We start from the raw sequence: 20,547 nt of genomic DNA, 5'->3' as shown, positions 1-20,547 counted from the left end.
TGGAGGGACTGAAGAGAAGACGGAGCTACAGGGTCGGTCAACTGGGGAAGGGGGAGGTTGGGGGTCTTCTTAAAGGGATAGTACTGTGTTTTGTTTTTGTTTTTTAAGTGTGGTTGAAAAAGATGCTGACAAGTAGTGGATGCTAGGACCAGGGATCAGCCTGAGACAGAACCTTAGACACACTCTCAGCAATAATGTGGCTGACAGTTAGTTTGGCGTACAAAAAAGGAGCATAAAAGTATATGACACCTTAAAAAAAAGCTTTAACACTGACTCTGAAAATTGCTGATTTTGTCCCACCAAAGTAGAACATTTCAACCAGCGGCCACGGTGATAACACTCTCTGCTGCCTCCATCAACAAGCACAAATAGGATTTCTTTTTCCATTTGCTTGTGAATACATATTGTTTTTGACTTACCTCCTTGACAACACTAACCACCTGAGGCAGAAGCACCACAACAGCTTCTAATTTCAGCATCTACTACAGCAAATAATTGTCTTTCATTTCTATGGACTGTGGTGCAGGAAAAAGTTTTCAGTCAGAAAACAGATTTAATCTGAGAATATTAAAGACAAATATGGATTTTAATAGACGCGAGGTTCTTCATCTCAGGCTGTACCAAAAACACACTTTGTATTTCAGTTCTTTCAACAACCACACTTTAAAAAACATGGACCTTCAGCCCCTACTGAGGGATTAGGAAAGGCTTGGTTGTGGAAGATGCATGAAAGAGTGAGGTCTCCATACGTGTTTTTCAGCATTTAACAAGGGCCAGGGTTATGGTGCGGTGTCAGAGGTAGGGGGCGCTGGGCAGGCACCTGCGGGTGGAGCTGTCATTCTAGGAGTGATGGAGATAAGGATGTGGGTGAAACGGGGCAGTTACCTGTGTGGTTCTCCATCGTGATGGGATGGTGAGAGACAGGGGGAGCAGCAGGAGGGGGAGCAGAGGTAGCTGAGGGTGAGGCCGTGGCAGAACACACCCCCACAGCTGTGCCTGCCACCAGAGGCTCGACCACAGACTCATTGGACTCCTCTGGAACTGTACCTCCGGCCTCTGGGAACGACAACAATGGGGGTATTTTTTTTAGGAGTTTTGCTGAATTATAAAATCAACAACAGAGCAGGAAACACCTGACTGCTGTCGTTTCCTGTTTTGGATTTGATGATTTCGGTGGTGATTCTGTTTTCTCGATTGTAAAAACAAAGTGTATCTCCACAAAAAAGAAAAGGAAAACTTTAAGGACTGTGCTTCAATCCTTTTCTGGTAGAAAATCAGTTTTTAGTAGTAAGCACAAAAATTTGGTAAAGACAGGAAATGGTTAACAAAAATACAAAAAGCCATAGTAATAGTCAGGAGGAGGTAGACAAAAACATTTTTTAAAAATTAGTCAACAAAGGGCTAAAATTTAATCCAAAATTAGCTGCAAGTTACACTAACAAAAGTTTATAGTGCCCAAAAATGTGCCAAACATAGATAGAAATTAACAAAAGAGAACAGAGTAACTAAACTAACTGTTAACTAACTTAAAGTTAGCATAGAAATAAGCTAAAAACTCTTGAAAAGACAGCTAAAGATAAAGGATGTAGCTATGTATATATAGCTAAATATTAGCCTAAAAAGATGAGCTGACATTCAATAAAGATTAAAAGTAGCCAAATTAGTCCAAATAAACATTATCACATAGATAACTTAAAGTTAGAGTTCAAGGCTGCAGATTGCAGATGGAGTTACAGCAGCAGTTGTACACAGACACTGCAGTGTGTCTGTGGAGTGTGTAAAACATCATCAGTGTATCCTCTGTTTAGAGTTCATTTCACAGCCCAGTGTCTGCTCACTTACCTGGAACTATAACGTGAATGACTTCTCCGTCTGGAGGCTCCGTTTTAATCCTTTTCACAGAAATACAATCTCCTGAAGGACCTGTGGAGACGGAGCAGATCATTTCTGCCTGAGCTGTTGTCAAGACTCTGAGGCCGTGAGTTAACGGGACTGAGGTCAGGGTGTGTTTGAAATGAGCTTTGCAACAGGTTTTGATTTTCCCCCAAGTGTTTTTTCTTTTTCTTTTTTTTTTGAAATACAAAAAAACAAAGAGAACATTTAAAAGTAACTGGTTACAAGAGGCAACCAAACAGGTTGTGACCTGGTGTAAAAGACATTCCAGAATTTCATGAAAACTGAAGTCGAAAAATGGTCGTTATTTGACATTTTACACTTACATTATGCGCTTACATTTTTTCTGTTTAGAGTTTGTGTGAGGCTCATACCTGCTTCACAGTCGGCCAGTGGACTCACACACGCACTTGTTGATCTGAAGAATAAAATAAAAGCAAGTGTGAGAGATAACACAGTGACAGTATTAAATAACACAACTTGGTTAGTGCAGCTAAAGACTAACGATATTTGTGCGTTGAAAAAAACAGTGGCTTTCTCTCTTTTTTTCTATCTGACAATATATGGATGGATTTGTCCTAGTGCTATTTTTTTTAACTCACCAGATGTAGTGAGTTCCACCACAACAATTAAGCTATTAGCAGCCGGTGACACAACAGCAGTGTAAAAGATAACTGTAACGCAGCATATTCAAACAGCTTCATTTGCTCTGAGTAATGTTGGCCATGAACGTAATATCACTTGGCCGTTCGCCAAACGTCTCATATTTTCCTCCAGCAGACGTTCTCAACAGCTTCAGGCCGTCTGACCTGCTGCTGAGAGGATTGCTGAGCAGCTCGGCGGCAGTGGCGGGCAGGAGGCTGAGACCGTCTGGGAAAGCGTCTTCGGGCGTGGAGACCAGGTCATGTTTTCCTTCCTCCCTTGCCATCTTCCCTGCAGCTTTTATGAAGGAAGACACATTTAGAACAGATTTAAAAATGTGCAAACAATCGACTTAAGTCTGGACAAAATGGCTTTTAATCCTCTTTGCAAAAATGTATCGATTGTCAGACCTTATTTATAATATTCTTTTATAAATAATGAAGGAAAAAAGCCATCATATGCTGTAAGTTTAGAATCATGGTTCATGTGTATGTTGAGAAAATGTTGCATTGTAGTGATAACAAAGTGACAGAGATTCTTACCAGTGAAAATCCTCTCATCGAACATTCTGCAACATATCGGGGAAAAAAAAAAGAGAGGGAAAAGTAGGTCATTAGTCACAGAGTTCAAGGAGAGTTCAGACTCCGAGGGTAGAAAGAACGACATGGACTCATGTACGATACATGAAGAAGAACTCATGGTTAGCAGCCGGTTAGGCCCATTAACATGTTCTTTAAACAGTCACACAATCAGGTCACTGAGCCTCTGCTTTGTCATCAGTGAATTCCTCGCTGTTATGATAACGACCCAGGCGGTGATCATGAGTAATGTCTTCGTAAAACTACCTCTTAAATTAACTTTTAATTATTGCTACGTGCTAAAGTTTTGATGGCTTCTTAAATGGTAAAAATGAGCGACTGCCGTGTAAATCCATCATTAATTTATAATCTTTATAGGGCAGATGACCTCGTTTAACATTTAGGGATGTACAACTTTGACAAACTCAAGTCGAGACGCGAACTACTCCTCATACATGCAGTCTATATGGGACACAATGGGAGTCCAAGTATTCCTACTGCTTCTGTTCTGAGGTCTAATATTTTTGAACAAAAAATAAATGCAAAAGAAGAAGTTGGCTCAACCTAAGGCACAGCTTATTAGCTCGAAACTCCACATGAAGACAGCCTTGGAAGATCTGTTTGTAGGTCAGGACAATCCAAATAATGAAGCTTCTAGGAGCCACTGACAAAACATGACACAAAGTCGGCCATTTGTAATTTCTTAACTATAAACAATAACATCTCTGAGATGATTGATCACTGCAGCATAGGTTTGGTAAGTGGCGTTCCCTGGAGATGCATGACCATAATTAGGTACAGCTATGAACATTAAGCAGCGGTGGCCCGCTGCTACTTGCCAATCGCTGGGGCAGATATACAATAATAGTCCATAACTGTACCATCATTTCAACACCTCGTAAAGATTAAGTGATAAAGTCATGGGATATCTTTGCTCTAGTCATTTTGGTGTTGGCGACGCCCAGCATTTCCTCATCAATGTACTCTGTGTGGCAAACAAAATTAATGACCTACAATTACAGACGGTAACAATGTCACGCAATGTCGTGTTTGAAAAATTCTCGTGGCTTAACAGCAGCGTCACATCATCAGCATAATGTCTAATTAACCCATAGGACAGATGACAAAATGGCAAGGACTGAAGCTTAAGAGAACATCATGTGGGTGGGGGGTGCAGGGTGACCTGCCCCCCACAGCTAAAGAAAAATTCTATGTATCTCTCTGTATATCTATGGCATCAGCCATGAGCCATTGGCTACACTCTCTCAGTGCCATGTAGCGGTGTAAGAATACAGTGCTGTCGTCCTCCTGCCCTCATTGTCATTCATCATTTATCACAGGTTATTTCAGACAGCCCTGTGTCCCAAATCTTCCAAGGAAATTCCATGGTAATTCCAGGCCTAGTGGGATACACACACTACTGTTTGGAGAGTTCTGGGACTGCTCCCACTTGGATGGACCCAGAAAGAAATCCCTAGTTGTCCTGATTAGGCACAGATTACACTTCCCCGTTACCAGAGCCAGGAACTGGCACGACCTCGAGGCAAAGTGCCCTTAAAAAGATTTGAAATTTATCATTAATGTTTGAACGACAGAAGCTTTGGATGGCACTTCAACAAATGTTTTAGAACTTTTAGAGCAGCGGTTCCACCTGAACTTTCCACAGTCTCCAGACATTCTCTCACACACCCTGAGGTGAAAGCTTATTCCCTTCATTGGTATCCATAATCTCATTCTTAAAGTCACCAATCAGAGCTAATGACTGTTGGTGAAGGTCAGAACATGGCAGCACTGATAATCAAAGGTTTGGCCTTTTGGCTCTTTAAGCCAAGAAGGTTAGAAATGAAACGGAAAATCTGCCGATGTCACACCTGGAAAATCCAGCTTCATTTCTAAATCCCTGAGAACAAGCTCAACTTAAGTCTGCTTTTCCTTAGGCCACAGATCATTACCATTCTTTGGAACGATGTACACCGTGTCGTAGCAAAGAAAAACCATCCATGGTGAATCAACAAGACTTCAACAGTTTCAAGAGAGACTTAAGCCAGACACAGCACTGTGTTATGTTTGTAAGGCTGTTAGATTCAACTTTAAATGCTGGTCTACATTTAGGCTAAAAGGCTATTTGGATATAACAGTTGTTTTTGATCAAAATGATCAGAGTCTGTCAACAAAGAAAGGAGAGGAAGCCAAAGAAACATCTGGAGGATCCCTGGGTGACAACGGGAACGCGGTGTAATTCCGAATTAATCGCATTTTCAATCTTTCCTAATTGTATTAGCTGTAATGAGCCGCCTGCAGGATTGGTTAAGAGACGTGTTATCTCCAACAAGGCGTAGAGGCTCATTTAAAGGAGCTTAAAAACAAAATGGATGCAGGAGCTGCCATTAGCGCAGCACGCAGTCAGTGACTTCTGGGATTTTTTTGATGGAAATGGTTTGAGCCTGGACAAAATGGCTTTTAATCCTCTTTGCAAAAATGTATCGATTGTCAGACCTTATTTATAATGTTCTTTTATAAATAATGAAGGAAAAAAGCCATCATATGCTGTAAGTTTAGAATCATGGTTCATGTGTATGTTGAGAAACAGGCAGTGGGGAACTGAAAGAGAGTATGTTCAGGACACAGATGGGAATCAGCTGCAGGAGCTGCTTTATATATATACTGTATATAAAAAATAATTTAGTCAATTGAAGTTTCAGAACCAATGCCTTTGCTGTAGTTTCACACAGCTGAAGGTAGATGGTGTTTAGGCAACACAATAGTTTTATCAAATATTTATATTCCTAAAGTTATTAGGACCAACTTTTAACTTTTAACACCTCCACCTAGGGGACAATCACTCAGTTATTAGGACCAACCTATAATGGCTAACACCTCCACCTAGGGGACAATCACTCACGTTGTTTTCCTGTCTTTCCTCTCTGTTTTTTCACACCAAAGTCAATAGAGATTTCATCAAACAAAATTCTAACACATCTTTTAAAAAACAAAACAAAAACAATGTCAGACAATAAGACAAGTAAACTAACTGATGGAGACAGCTGTAAATCAACAACTTCTGTTTGCCATGATTTCCAATCACAGAGTTTCTCCATGGACTCTGGGGGATTGAACCGTTAAAAACCCACAAAGTAACGCAAAGTCTCCATGTCTGGTTCTAAATAAAGAAAAGCAGTAAATCTCACTTTAAAGTCGTTTTTTTTACCGTTTCACTATGAAGCGAATTCCGTGGCGCTCATCTAGGATCCGTTTGAGCTTGGGAACGCCGTAAGTACAGGGCCTTTTGAAGGGGATCTGGTCGGGGATTCCAATGATCTCCACGGCCCCAGGGTCACAGGCTATTTTGCGGTAAGGAACAGGCACCATGTGATCCAGACCCAGGGCCTCAGCTGCAGAAGAGAAAAACAAGAAGGAAACAAAGATTTGAGGGAAAATTTTATTGAACACTTTTATTTTTAATTTAACGCTGGAACATTTAACGGGGTTTCCAGAGTGAGAGTGAGTCAGTGTGTGTGTGTGTGTGTGTGTGTGTGTGTGTGTGTGTGCACCCCTCACCATATCTGCTGTTGAATAAAATCTGCACACACTCTCTCAGCGTGTTGATATCTTCTGTTTCCCGAATGAATGAGTCCCATTTTTCTGTAGGACAAAATAAAAATAACCAAAGAAAACAGTGAGGGTTGTGTAGCTTAAAATATTCAAAACAGCTTTCCTCCACTGCACAGCTAAAGATCCTGAAATTAATCATCTCCATGCTTTCAAAGTCAACTTAGAAATTACTTGAATCTTCTTAAGAGATTAATGTTTGAGGCTGAGGAGCTTAGACCTCAATGGTTAAGAGTAAGTGACATCGCTGTTTCATCAGTAAACAAAGCTTAGCTACTGGAGGAGGATTAGAAACCATAAAAAGTAGAGAAAAAGTTTTTTTTTTTCAATTAAATAGTATTACAAGCACTAGCTAAACAATAACCAAGAATACAACTACAATACAGGTAAACACAAAAGCAGAAGTTGCTCAAATTTAGCATGAAAGGAGAACAATAATGGCCACCGTTACCAAAGGTTGGATAAAACCACAAACCTGTCCTAAAAGCTAAAAGTTAGCTAAAAGGGAAATGTATTACTGACAGTGAAAAAGCTAAACTTTAGAGACCAGAAATATAGATCAATTAGAGAAAGTATTTCGCTGAACAGAGGCATAAAAGTCATGCAGTTCATTTGCTGGAGTGAAAAAGAAAATCCACTAATCTTCTCATTTACCTGATTTTTCATGCACAATGGAGAAGAGCAGCCTCTTGGAGATGTGGACACCAGGAGGACTCTGACCCTGTTCACCACCAGGTAGTCTTGACATCTCATCTGTAAATTAAAAAAGAAAATGTTTTCAGTTTTACAGTCAATATAGTTCAATTCATTATTCTAAAACTTACATCAAAATCTGTGAGAGAGTTCCACGACAGTGTTAAGAATTTCAAAGGGTTTCCATTATATGTGTCATTTTAACTGTAAAATGTTTCACCTGATCAAATTTTTCAACCATGGAAATTTAACAATTTGAGAAAATGTCGAATATTTGTAGAATGCTACAAAGAAGGAGTTCTCGTGAAGTGATTTAAGGCTTAAATGTGATGATATTTTAATAAATAAATATTGTTTTTTGTTTTGTTTGTCTCTGAATACTGGATATGTTACGGCTGCGTCCAGAGCTTCTGTCTATGTTTGGCGGGTCCATCCAGCTGAATTAACACAATATCACACAGCCGTAACACATCCAGTGGAATATGGGAGTTACTCTCTTGTTTTTTTATAAAATGTTCAGACACAGAAGCCATGTTCCTGTCTCTCTGTCTGAGACCTACCACTGCTGCTGCACTCCTTGGCAGACAGGTTCTTGTCTGTCCCTGCAGTCCAGTTGGCCAGTCTGTCTATGCCCAGGTTGAGCAGTGACAGGGGTTTGAAGTCCAGCTTACTTTCAGGATGAGGTTTGGAGGACATGGGCATGCCATACAAGAAGTTTGACACCACGGAGGAGTTATTGTTGTTGTTGTTGCCACCGCTACTGCTGCTGCTATTGGAAGTGGCAGGGCTGGCTGACGTGGCCACCTGAGCCGTCGTCTTCACTGCTCCGTGGCTGCTTGGCGTCACGATGGCGGCGGTGGAAGCATTGTGATTGATGTCCGTGCCAGATTTGGCTTCACGAAACAAATCTTCTGCTGGCCTGAGCAGAGATTAAATTAAATCAGAACACACACACACAAAAAGGCTGCCTGATGTTTCCTCTGGAATTAGGCTGGAATGCTGGATGTTTTTGGAAAGGGCACTAATTCATCACAGCTTGACACAAAGAGCTGCCCTAGTGCCAATTCTTAACACCTGCCAAAGATCTCCTGGCTTCTACGGCAAATGTTGCAGCTAAGGTTTTTTCATTCTCATTCCTTACATTAAACAGTCCATAGAGAAAAATCATTTATATATTCTTCTTTGTTTGTGTTTGTGGTTGCAACTTTAGATACATTTCAGCAATTCTGGTAATTTCACATTTAGCATATTTAGGGTAACTGCTACAATTTTTTTGAATGAAGTCCCAAAGATAAGAAAAGTATAGCCTTTGGCTGCGTTCTAGCTATTTTTCTTACATTTAGGGTCAATATTTAGATATACTGAGCCAATGTGTAGAGACATTTATGCTATATCTTGCAGGCTAGCTGTGTTAGCACACATAAGCACACGCATATGCTTTTACAGCCAGTATATGAAACCTGCCTAAAACAATCTAAACCAGGAATAGTTAATGGAAAAAAACAACAGTTTTGGGCTTCTAATAACTGCCAGCACAGACAGATACATTTGGAATTGATATGCTTGTAATGAGGCATGTGTTTAAGGTCTAATCTAAACCAGGCTAGAACACCAAGCTAATGTCAAAGACAACAGTTTAGTCTCCTGTGGAGTTACTCAGCACCAACAGCGTTCGCCAGACCTGACATTTCCTTTTAAACATTCTATTAATAAAATCCATCATCGGCCTCTGCAAATAATACAGTTCAAAACTCAGCCCAGTGTTGTGATGAGGAAAACATGTGTGGAAATACTGACATGAAAAGAGAATGTTTTTTTTTTCAAAAGAAATAAAACCTTTTGTTTATTTCCTGACAATAATCCACATTCTGTCTGCGACCATTAAACACCAGGACATCACAGCGCACAAGAGACACAAGAGACACAAGAGACAGGAACTAACAGCCAAACCTAAGTATTTTTCTCTGGAAAACATTAGAGGTTGGAGTCAACTGGCAGAAAACATCACGATGGAGTGAAATGCTGTGAAACATCTGGTTTCTATCACCAGCTACAAGCGTGTGAACAGAAGCCTCTCATTTCTAAACAGCAGGATTTTGTCCAGGAAGAGACTCACCGTTTTACACTAATCTGGATTCTATGGCTCTGCTCTAGAATCTTCATCAGAGTCTTGCTGTCGTACTCGGAGGGTTTCTTCAGGGAGACACCTTCGGGCAGGCCGTGGGCCACCACACAGCTGGGGTCCTTCTGGATCCAGTCATAAGGCACAGGGACCAGGCTGCTCTTTCCCAGGGCTTCACCTACATTAGCACACAAAACAGAGCAGAAGTCAAACATTGCTTTGTTTGTTTGTTTTCATTACAAACAGCTGTGGGTTTTTTGGTTGGTTTTTGGCTTATTTTTAGCTTTAACTAATTATTGCATGATTTGAATAATTTAAGCAAATTGTTGAAAATTATTTTTTTGTTTGATTCAGGTTACTTTTTTATAATAATAAATAGACAACCCTGCTCATTACGACACAGCTTTTACAGATAACTGTTCTGCCTTCTTACTGTAGAGCACCGTGAAGACTTCCTCCACCATCTTCCTCAGGACAAAGACGTTCGACTGGGCCTCTGGTGGAACTCTTGGTGTCCCATGTTCACCATCTTTACTCAGCTTGTTCAGATCTCCTTCCTGGTCTTTGGTATGGGTATTTTGTGTGGTGGTCAAAGTTTGCAAACTTGGCAGCCCTGGGTAAAAAAAAAAGGCATTTTAATGAATAGATGTGTTTCCTCTGGAATTAGGCTGGAATGCTGGATGTTTTTGGAAAGGGCACTAATTCATCACAGCTTGACACAAAGAGCTGCCCTAGTGCCAATTCTTAACACCTGCCAAAGATCTCCTGGCTTCTACGGCAAATGTTGCAGCTAAGGTTTTTTCATTCTCATTCCTTACATTAAACAGTCCATAGAGAAAAATCATTTATATATTCTTCTTTGTTTGTGTTTGTGGTTGCAACTTTAGATACATTTCAGCAATTCTGGTAATTTCACATTTAGCATATTTAGGGTAACTGCTACAATTTTTTTGAATGAAGTCCCAAAGATAAGAAAAGTATAGCCTTTGGCTGCGTTCTAGCTATTTTTCTTACATTTAGGGTCAATATTTAGATATACTGAGCCAATGTGTAGAGACATTTATGCTATATCTTGCAGGCTAGCTGTGTTAGCACACATAAGCACACGCATATGCTTTTACAGCCAGTATATGAAACCTGCCTAAAACAATCTAAACCAGGAATAGTTAATGGAAAAAAACAACAGTTTTGGGCTTCTAATAACTGCCAGCACAGACAGATACATTTGGAATTGATATGCTTGTAATGAGGCATGTGTTTAAGGTCTAATCTAAACCAGGCTAGAACACCAAGCTAATGTCAAAGACAACAGTTTAGTCTCCTGTGGAGTTACTCAGCACCAACAGCGTTCGCCAGACCTGACATTTCCTTTTAAACATTCTATTAATAAAATCCATCATCGGCCTCTGCAAATAATACAGTTCAAAACTCAGCCCAGTGTTGTGATGAGGAAAACATGTGTGGAAATACTGACATGAAAAGAGAATGTTTTTTTTTTACAAAAGAAATAAAACCTTTTGTTTATTTCCTGACAATAATCCACATTCTGTCTGCGACCATTAAACACCAGGACATCACAGCGCACAAGAGACACAAGAGACACAAGAGACAGGAACTAACAGCCAAACCTAAGTATTTTTCTCTGGAAAACATTAGAGGTTGGAGTCAACTGGCAGAAAACATCACGATGGAGTGAAATGCTGTGAAACATCTGGTTTCTATCACCAGCTACAAGCGTGTGAACAGAAGCCTCTCATTTCTAAACAGCAGGATTTTGTCCAGGAAGAGACTCACCGTTTTACACTAATCTGGATTCTATGGCTCTGCTCTAGAATCTTCATCAGAGTCTTGCTGTCGTACTCGGAGGGTTTCTTCAGGGAGACACCTTCGGGCAGGCCGTGGGCCACCACACAGCTGGGGTCCTTCTGGATCCAGTCATAAGGCACAGGGACCAGGCTGCTCTTTCCCAGGGCTTCACCTACATTAGCACACAAAACAGAGCAGAAGTCAAACATTGCTTTGTTTGTTTGTTTTCATTACAAACAGCTGTGGGTTTTTTGGTTGGTTTTTGGCTTATTTTTAGCTTTAACTAATTATTGCATGATTTGAATAATTTAAGCAAATTGTTGAAAATTATTTTTTTGTTTGATTCAGGTTACTTTTTTATAATAATAAATAGACAACCCTGCTCATTACGACACAGCTTTTACAGATAACTGTTCTGCCTTCTTACTGTAGAGCACCGTGAAGACTTCCTCCACCATCTTCCTCAGGACAAAGACGTTCGACTGGGCCTCTGGTGGAACTCTTGGTGTCCCATGTTCACCATCTTTACTCAGCTTGTTCAGATCTCCTTCCTGGTCTTTGGTATGGGTATTTTGTGTGGTGGTCAAAGTTTGCAAACTTGGCAGCCCTGGGTAAAAAAAAAAGGCATTTTAATGAATAGATGTGTTGCTATTCCTGAACAAGAAGTCAAACTTCCCAGGGAGAAAAGAAACTATTAGGCAGCTTGTACCACAGGCCTTCCTAATTATCGGAATTACTATCCACTCCAGAGGAATGATTCAGGCTGTATATGCTGAAGATTAAAAATTAAAGAGATTAAAAAGACCATCAGGGCAGGACAGAGGTTAGCATCTGTGAGGCAATGAGGGATCTGTATGAACGCCTAAGCATCACTGATGCCGGGGCTGGTCATAATATTTCAGAGAGACATATGAGTCTCTCATAGTTCATGCACCTCCTGGGATATTGTGACATTATGTCTAATTCCACGAGGGGCTTGAGCTGTGCAGCAGAATAATGTCAGGCCTCGTTTTGGCAAAACTGTACAAGTGCTTGTTAGAACTGTAGACAGAGAGCGTGGGATTTGACTGGCCTGTCTGCAGTCCAGATCTGTGTTTCTTAGAAAAAAAATCACTTAAAATAATATTAAAATGTAATATTGTCTAAACAAACAAAGGAACGGCGGTGCTGTTTTGGCAATTTTGTCCATAGTCACCTTGGAATAAAGAATAAAACATGCTGTTTTGGCAAACAGAAAATGAACAACGTTGTTCGTTTTGAAGAGTTTATTGGAGAATTTATTAAAAGTTGTTATCGAAGCTTTAACGAAGCTTAGAAACTGCATTTTCACAAAATCCCACATATTAATGCAAATGGAGCCAAAGTGATAAAATCCTATGTAAACTCATTTGCCCCGGGAGTGAACTCTGGAGAAGTGAAAATGTGGTTTCAGTGAACACCACTTTGAGATTGGCATTAATTCTGCTTACTCCTCAGTACTTAGCTTAGCAACACTCCCCCCAAAAAATACACAACACAAGATGATTGAGAGACTTGCTTCTAAAAGTAATGAAGCTGTCACATTTTGAAAAATAGTGCCACATAAAATTAATGACTTGTTTGTCTTTAATTTGTCTTTAATAAAATGAATGACTTGTTTGGAAGGTGCCTGGATGAGCGTAAGCGCCTGCTACAGTTGATGATTAAGTAGACAAGATAAAGCCACTTAGTTAAAATCGTCCTCATTTGTTACGGCTGAAGGACGACTACCTGCAACCACAGAAAAATGCTTTGTTTTTTTGTCCTTGATCTGATTCTTTACTGAGAAAAAAGCAAAGTGATGCTAGCTGCTCCCTGTAAAGGGCTGAGAGGAAAAACTAATTTCACCTTTCATACCCGGTCTGATAAAATTAAACCATGTAATAGAGGGGGGGAGGGGTCACTGCTACTTAATTTGATGGAACTAATGAGAAACTGCTGTGGAAACAGGGAGCAGCACTTGTTTTACTCCAGTACTGGAAAGGTAACAGGTGGTGCTAATGTCCCAACAATGAGTTCTTCAACATGACTCAGCTCACAGTCTGTTACCATTTGTCTGATAACTGGAAATGATGAAGATGTGCTGAGTGGGTTTAGTTAGGGTGAGAAGGTTATACTAAGAATGTGGGAAGTGGGGAGACGAGACATTTACACTTTACCACGTCACTGTTTTTTTTTGTTGAGACCTATTTGACCAACACTGTTTGTGTTAATGTGTTTATTGAAAATTGAAAGTGCTACATAGTTTAATTTTCAATTTTGTTTGTGTTAATGTGTTTATTGAAACATAGAAAAAGTGCTACATAGTTTAATTTTCAATTGAATTTTTTCACCTGGCTATGTTAACTACAGACTACAGTTTTTTTATATTATTTTTATGTTTTGTGTTAAGTAATTGTATATTTTCTAATGTGACATCAGTGTCAGTTTAAATACTTACTAGAACAAGTTGTTGCCTTGAACTGAAAATTCCTTCCGTTAATGAGAAGAAAATAAAATAAGCTGTTAACATTTTATTTCTAAACAACTAGAAGGTAATTGCAGATGAAAACATCTACTGTAAATACTGTCTGACTATGAAACAGCCTTGACTTAACGAGTGTTCTGTTTTTACAAAGCCATTAAATACCGAGTTAGACACATGAGACTGTTTCCAACGGAGACGTGAAAGCCAATTTGTTGATGTATTGTCTTATCAGATAATCTGATATGACGTGAACCATATGAGGCTTGAAATGCATTCACTGACTTGATAGCCTGATGCCAATGTAATGTGTTATATATGGAGGATTACACCATCCTAAAAGAATTTAGCAAAACTGAATCTCCTTACGGCAAAACTTGTAGAAGTCTGTTTGAATTTCTCTTCTGGAATTGAGGAACACTCTGCCTCTTTCTGTGCCGACGGCGATGACGCTGTCCTCGTGTACAGTGACGCACGCCACCTCTGCGTTGAGCTTTGACATCGCCATGCACTGGTAAATGACAAAAGAAAGAAATAATTGTATTGAAACCCGACAAAGACACAGTCTCATCAAGAAAACATTATGAAACCAGATAAAATCTGAATTTTCATTTTCTTGGCATTGACAAACAGCTACTTAATTTCATCCACAGATGTTATCACAATATGTTCCCATAAACACGAAGTATTCAGCGATTTCGAAACACAATGTGGCTGCTTGCTGATACGTTTCATTAGTTCAGTGCATTTAATCATCTTTTCACCACACTGAATCAAACATCCATGATCAAACATCCGGTCGAGACGTTGGGAACCTACCACAGAGTCCAGGGCAGACACCAGGCTGGTGAGGATCTCTTGTCTGGTTGACACCAGTGGTAGCGTTGGATCTCCCCGAGCGTTTGGCCGGATGCTGTCGCCTGGCAGCTTCCTCATCTGAGCCATGCCTCTGTGGAGAAACCAGCAAAAACGCCTCAGACAGGAAGCCAGGGTGGAATATCAACAAATCTTGTGATGTGTCCAAGCATGCATTTGAATCAGCTTCTTATAACGTCACTCAGATTGAGTTTATGTAAATATGAGCTAACATTTACTGTTGGCTTTCCAAGCATAAAAGTATCTTTCATTATTGATTTATCATGCATTAAATTAAAGCCACTTCCAAAACCTCAGGACATTATGTCCTAGTTTTCTCAAGAAACCAAAAATACTCAGTATACTTTCAAAATAATAATAGCTTTACACTAGCTAATCATAGGAAATTAATATCAGACGGTCATCCAAACTGCTCATGTGACAGCTTCAATGGAATGTAGAACTTTATTTTTATTTAGCAATTAGCAATTTTACACAAAGGACTTATAGATGATGACAATGATTGATTTTTATAGGTATCTGTACAATGTGTATTAAAGGGAATGATGCCACATTCTTTGTAATTAGCAAGTACATGTAAGTGGACTCTTGAGCACAGACTGTGTCACCAAAGCATTTGAAAAGGTGTATATGTTTGGTTGGGAGGATTTACTGAACAGAAAACATATTACACCCCCCAAATAAAATGGTACTCTGTGTAGCGGTTGTGCCTCTGTGCCTGCACAGAAGAGCCATAACTCTGGCACCCCAGCAGCAGTATAGGTAAAGGGCAACTGTGAGTGAACAGAGGGGAATCATCTGTGCTATTAATCAACATCTGCACAAATTGAGATTTGTGGCTGAAGACAGAACGAAGAAAATACTGCAATCCTCTGTAATTCATTATGCAGGAGAAAATATAAAGCCACAGATGAAATGTCAGCTGTCAGGACCTTTGGCTGCAAGACACAGATGGCATACTGAAAAAAAAATTATACAGGAGCAATAATAAAATGTCTGGTGAAACTTTTATTCCACAAGTCTATCTTGTGGAAGTTGATATACATATTTCAATGAAGAGCTAAAAAGCTGAACCAGCTTCTGGCAATAGGTGGAAGGTCAAAAGGTCACTTAAATTCATGAGCTTCATCCTCAATACTTGATTTCACTAAAAGTATTCCACAGCTAAGATTTCTCTGCTGGACAGAACTTTGACAATGTTCTAGTTAATGTGTAAGTGTAAATAATTAATTTATAGTTAATAGGACAACTCTGAGAAAAGGTGCATCAGAGCAGTCTGGGTAAATGGTAATAACAAACATGAAGAATACTGTGATATCAAGTACGTGGTGGTGTGTTGACACCGGGCTTCATCCTCAGAGGACAAAGAACATTAATAATTCCAAGGCTGAACATCCGTGAAATTGTTCCAGTGATGTTCCACAAACTTGACATTGTCCTTCCTTTGGCCACACTGCTAGATGGATGACAACTGGGTCTAATTAGAGCGCTCACATGATGTCACATGAAGCCATTTACGATTCTCTGCAGGACACAGGGAGCAGGAAGAGCAGCTGCTGGCCAAAGATGGCTGAGATAAGTCATTAACTTCCCACGAGGGCTGCGCTGATAGCATTAGCCTAACCCCAAACAAAAAGCTGGACGATGTAAATAACATTAAGGGAGCAAACAGACAGAATTGTACGAGAAAAGAAACGGCTGGTTAAAGCCAGCCACTATGTTCTCATGGCAACTGAAACCTGTCTCCTTGGAAACTAATCTCAGGGCATTTGAACAATGCAGTGGCGGCCTTTAATCTCTCCAGACACTGGGAACCATTATACTGGCCACTGGCGAACCCCAACCACTGACTCAATAGAGAGAGGACAGAGAGGGTGAGAGAGAAAGAGACAGACAGAGGCAGACAGAAAAAAAGGAAGGGAGGGTGGGTGTGGTGAGGTTCAGCTGCAACAGTCTGAACGTGCCAAGTCTACAGGCCATCTAAATCTGCCTTCCCTGGGGCCACCGAAAACATTAGACCCCTTCCTAAATTATTATGGCCTTAAAAATAGATGGCCTATTTCCCTCGCATACTTTTAAACAATAAAAAAGGCAGTAGCTAGAAAACAACACATGACACAATGAGATTATTATGGAGTTTAAACCAGAATTTCTGGATGTGCACAAGGACAAACAGGATCTGTTGACTGACAACAGCACATATTCAAACAGCTAATTAAACAAAGAGCTTTCCCTTCTCATTAAAAGTTGGCAATCTGGCAGTCAAGACTGCCTCTTCACGTCTAGTGGTAAAACTTTAGGGATAGTATTTTATGTTTTGCTGTTGGTAAGAAAGTAGAGAAGCTTAAACTGATACAAGAAACTGTTTTTCTTCTTCTGACATCAATCTGACAATTAATTACGAAACAATCCAATGATAGTGTTTTCAGCATATACCCCTGAACTACGACATCCACAGCAGTTTAAAAATAGGCAACTGAACTGCCTGTAATCCAAGATTATACCGAAGAAGCACAGACAGTACTGATACATCCCACAAAAGTGTCTGTGTATAATACTATAAATTACAGCTGTTACAAAGTTTACCACTAAAGAAATACAAAAAAAATATGGCCAGAGTGAACCTAAAATAGACTTCTGCTTTCTTCTGGAATAGAAATTATAAAAAAAAGAATACAGTTTGTATTAAAAAACAGAATATAGCTTACTTTAGTTGACAGTATATAATAATTGCTCTAATAAACAAGAAGACAAATTGTAAAAATGATGTGTATTTTAAATTAAATGCTATCACTCTCTTTACTAACAGAGGTATGGGTATTCGTTGCTTCTGTGTCTACAGGTGTGTGTGGATAGATCTATGCAGTGACACAGCAGCTGTTAGCTTAATCCAGTCCATCTGCAAAAGAAGACAGTAACATAACATTGTTCTGCTGATAGTGGAAGACATGGTTACGGAAAAGAGTTGTCATAAATTGACAGGTACCACAGTGAAGAATCAACACTGCTTTGAATGTCTTCAAAGATTTGGCATCAAGTTCCTGAGATGCAGAAATTCATTCAGTGTATTTTAAACTCAAGGGTTATTTTAAACAGTCAGTCTCTAAAAACTTGTGCTAAAGTTGAAAACAGCAGGTAAAAAGCCAACAACCATTTAGCTTCTTGCAAAAACAGTACAAACATTTTCGTACAAAGTGGAATTGATTTCTAACACAATTGACTGAATGTTTTTAACGATGTATACACCTACCATTGACAAGTGGAAATAAACAAGCTCAATGATTTTCTTCTCTTTACAACAATTATGTTGTAAGTAACCATTTAACACTGACCACTTCAGGGTTTTTTTTTTAAATCATGTGCAAACTAAAGCAGGGATGATGTGTTAACATACTCATTTTGGTGAGTCAGATGATGTAATGTATTCAGCAAACAACTTAATCCTGTTTACATCCAAAGCCTGAGGCAGTTTTTTTTTTTCTTTCAATGCAGCCACGTCAGATGGCTACATCTACCTTTCATCTTTGAAATATGCTTTCAGCATCAGTTTGCTTTATAACATTGCACATTTGGACCTAAAACTGGAGCCAAGACAATGAAAAGATAGCATGACAGCACATGATAAGTTGAAGCATGAGAGCAATAAATAAATCCACGGTGTAGTCATCCAAAGGAAATGAGCTATATGTCATGTGTGTAATTCTTCCTCGGTCTTGTGAATTCAATCACTCAAACAGTCAAAGCAGAGAGACTTTTATTCGTGTCAGCTGTTTGGTTTTTTTATTTGCAAAACTTGAGCGTCTGGTTCCCAAGCACTCACAGACAGCTGGGAGCAAAATGAAAATAATATATCCAACATTGTCTGGTTTCACACTCAAACTGTTTAACTTTGCAAAATTATGTTTGTACAGGTCTCCTTATAAGAGAACACAAGTTTGTGCTTGGTTTTTCAATGTGCTCCTTTGTGCTGTCAGAGTTTAATGCAGATTACTAAAATGTAAAGGGACTGAATAAAGTCACTATATTGTCAATGTTAAGGTTGGGTTTGAGAAGTGTCACTGGGGTGTATCTATGTTTTTAATCAGTGTCTCTTCAGAGCAGGCGCATCACCGGTATTAATGTATTATACTTTATACTATTCTACACTTTATTATATTTAATTATATTACTTTCCTTCTGTGTTTTGTGCTTGATAGTGGTCAAGCTATCGCCTCCAAGGCTGCTGCCACGTGTGATATTTCAGCGTGGAATCAATAGTCAAATCCAATGCAATCTAATCTAATTTGTGTAATCAAATTTATTTTACATCAGTCAATCAAGAATTGATGCAACAAACTCCATCATACGTTTTACAAAAGTGTTCCTTATTCCCTTCTTTCTTATTTTCACATTCTCAAAGATGTATATAAAATATAACAGTTGTATTTTGAAAAAACTCGACAACTATATTAGTTTTTTCCTGTATTTTTTCTACGAAAAACCTTAATAAATGTGTACCAATGCATTGTGTTTTCACAACTTTTAGCATCCTAATAATAAATGTGTACCAATGCATTTTGTTTTCACAACTTTTAGCATCCTAATAAAACAGTATTTATAATTCAGGCTACACGAGACTTTGACAGCTATAATGTCAAGACAAGTTTACTTCAGAATTATAACCAGGCTATAGTTTCCTTTTTAAAAAACTGTCAGAAACGATAGGCTAATATGTTTATTGTTTCAGTCGAGATTAAATGTGTTGCCAGTTAGTTCACCTTGTGGCTTTGTTGTCTTTAGCCTATGGTCATATAATAGAGGTAAATGAAGGTGAAATAAAAAAAACACATTCATAAATCAAAGACACATTCTAAAGATGAGTCCCACTATTAAATGGTCATATTTAATATTTTCCTTCTATTTTTTTCTTTTTCTCTTTCCATGGTTTGCGTTTCGTGCTAGTTAGCATTTTGCTAGTTAGCTTTGAACTGGCTAACTAGCAGATGTTACTATAATAACATTAGCTGTTAGCATCGTTAGCTGCGCTGCATTAGCACAACCACAGCTAAAATGCTAACTAGCACTTTTCTTTCATCTCCACCCCCAGTGCCGCCAGTCTACAAATTACCTTATAATCCCCCTTTTTACTCGTATCAGCAGCTACAGAAAAAACCTTCACCCTGATTAAAAACAAACACGTCTAGTAACAGACAGACGAACAAAGCACAATCTCACCTTAATTCGCGATTAAAATTAGCCTTGTTGCTGTTTGTCAATCCCGGAATAGTTTTTTTTATTCCCCGCTGCCTTAATCCATCACAAAAAACGCTCACGATTCCCCGTCCATAATATAGCGACGCGGCGTAATCCGGAACATCACAGCGCTCACTTTCGATGTTAGGTTTTAAATTATCTTTTAAATGTCCATTGCTTGTTTTGATATTCCTTCTTAGCCCAGTTTATTCCTCTTGTTTTTCGTCTCACCCCTTTAACAGAGCAGGGTGTCCCTTTCCCCTCTCTTTGTTCTGTAATCCAGTAAAATTGAAACTCATTCGCCTCCTGTTAATCCCAGCCCAACTCAACAACAGCATCTATTGGCTGCCATTTACATACGGGATTAACGGAAGAGCCACTATTTACATAGAGCAGCAGCATATTCCCACTGTGTTTGTGGTAATTTATGATTCCATGTGAATCGCGTTAATACAGTTGTGACAGTTCCCAGTGACAGTTTTATTTAGAGCAGTGTTTCACATTCACTGGGTCGGGGTCAACAGGTTGGTTGTTTCTTTTTTGAGTCAAAAAAAAAAAAAAGGTGAAACTTGGTACTCATGTACTACAAAATATCTAAAAAAAATAAATATATA

At 39.2% G+C, this 20,547-nt stretch overlaps 1 protein-coding gene and 1 long non-coding RNA gene across 3 annotated transcripts in view; both read right to left on the bottom strand.

The window, feature by feature from the left end:
- The window catches only part of gtf2ird1 (GTF2I repeat domain containing 1), a 26,251-nt gene extending 5,876 nt beyond the window's left edge, over positions 1-20,375 (bottom strand). Inside the window, exons 1-14 of one of the 2 annotated variants that reach the window (XM_025065645.1) lie at positions 19,916-20,375; positions 14,645-14,774; positions 14,195-14,336; positions 11,771-11,950; positions 11,332-11,515; positions 7,976-8,334; positions 7,377-7,475; positions 6,672-6,755; positions 6,322-6,505; positions 3,078-3,103; positions 2,703-2,832; positions 2,268-2,311; positions 1,843-1,923; positions 886-1,056 (exon numbers count right to left, since the gene is read on the bottom strand). In XM_025065645.1, the coding sequence (XP_024921413.1) occupies positions 886-1,056; positions 1,843-1,923; positions 2,268-2,311; positions 2,703-2,832; positions 3,078-3,103; positions 6,322-6,505; positions 6,672-6,755; positions 7,377-7,475; positions 7,976-8,334; positions 11,332-11,515; positions 11,771-11,950; positions 14,195-14,336; positions 14,645-14,770 (1,810 nt within the window). In that variant the 5' untranslated portion in view covers positions 14,771-14,774; positions 19,916-20,375. The remainder of the gene's footprint in view (positions 1-885; positions 1,057-1,842; positions 1,924-2,267; positions 2,312-2,702; positions 2,833-3,077; positions 3,104-6,321; positions 6,506-6,671; positions 6,756-7,376; positions 7,476-7,975; positions 8,335-11,331; positions 11,516-11,770; positions 11,951-14,194; positions 14,337-14,644; positions 14,775-19,915) is intronic. The other variant, XM_025065644.1, reaches the window with a different exon arrangement.
- LOC112488617 (uncharacterized) lies at positions 3,110-6,312 on the bottom strand. The gene is made up of 3 exons (XR_003052892.1): positions 5,997-6,312; positions 5,702-5,941; positions 3,110-5,557 (listed from the first exon to the last, which is right to left on the bottom strand). It is a non-coding gene; the product is annotated as an uncharacterized LOC112488617 (long non-coding RNA).
- Positions 20,376-20,547: the final 172 nt, after the last annotated feature.

This window comes from Cynoglossus semilaevis, chromosome 19 (assembly GCF_000523025.1).
Source record: "Cynoglossus semilaevis isolate Cse_v1.0 chromosome 19, Cse_v1.0, whole genome shotgun sequence".
Classification (NCBI taxonomy): domain Eukaryota; kingdom Metazoa; phylum Chordata; class Actinopteri; order Pleuronectiformes; family Cynoglossidae; genus Cynoglossus; species Cynoglossus semilaevis.
The sequence above is the reverse complement of the archived record's forward strand: the minus strand, read 5'-3'. Positions and strand labels throughout refer to the sequence as shown.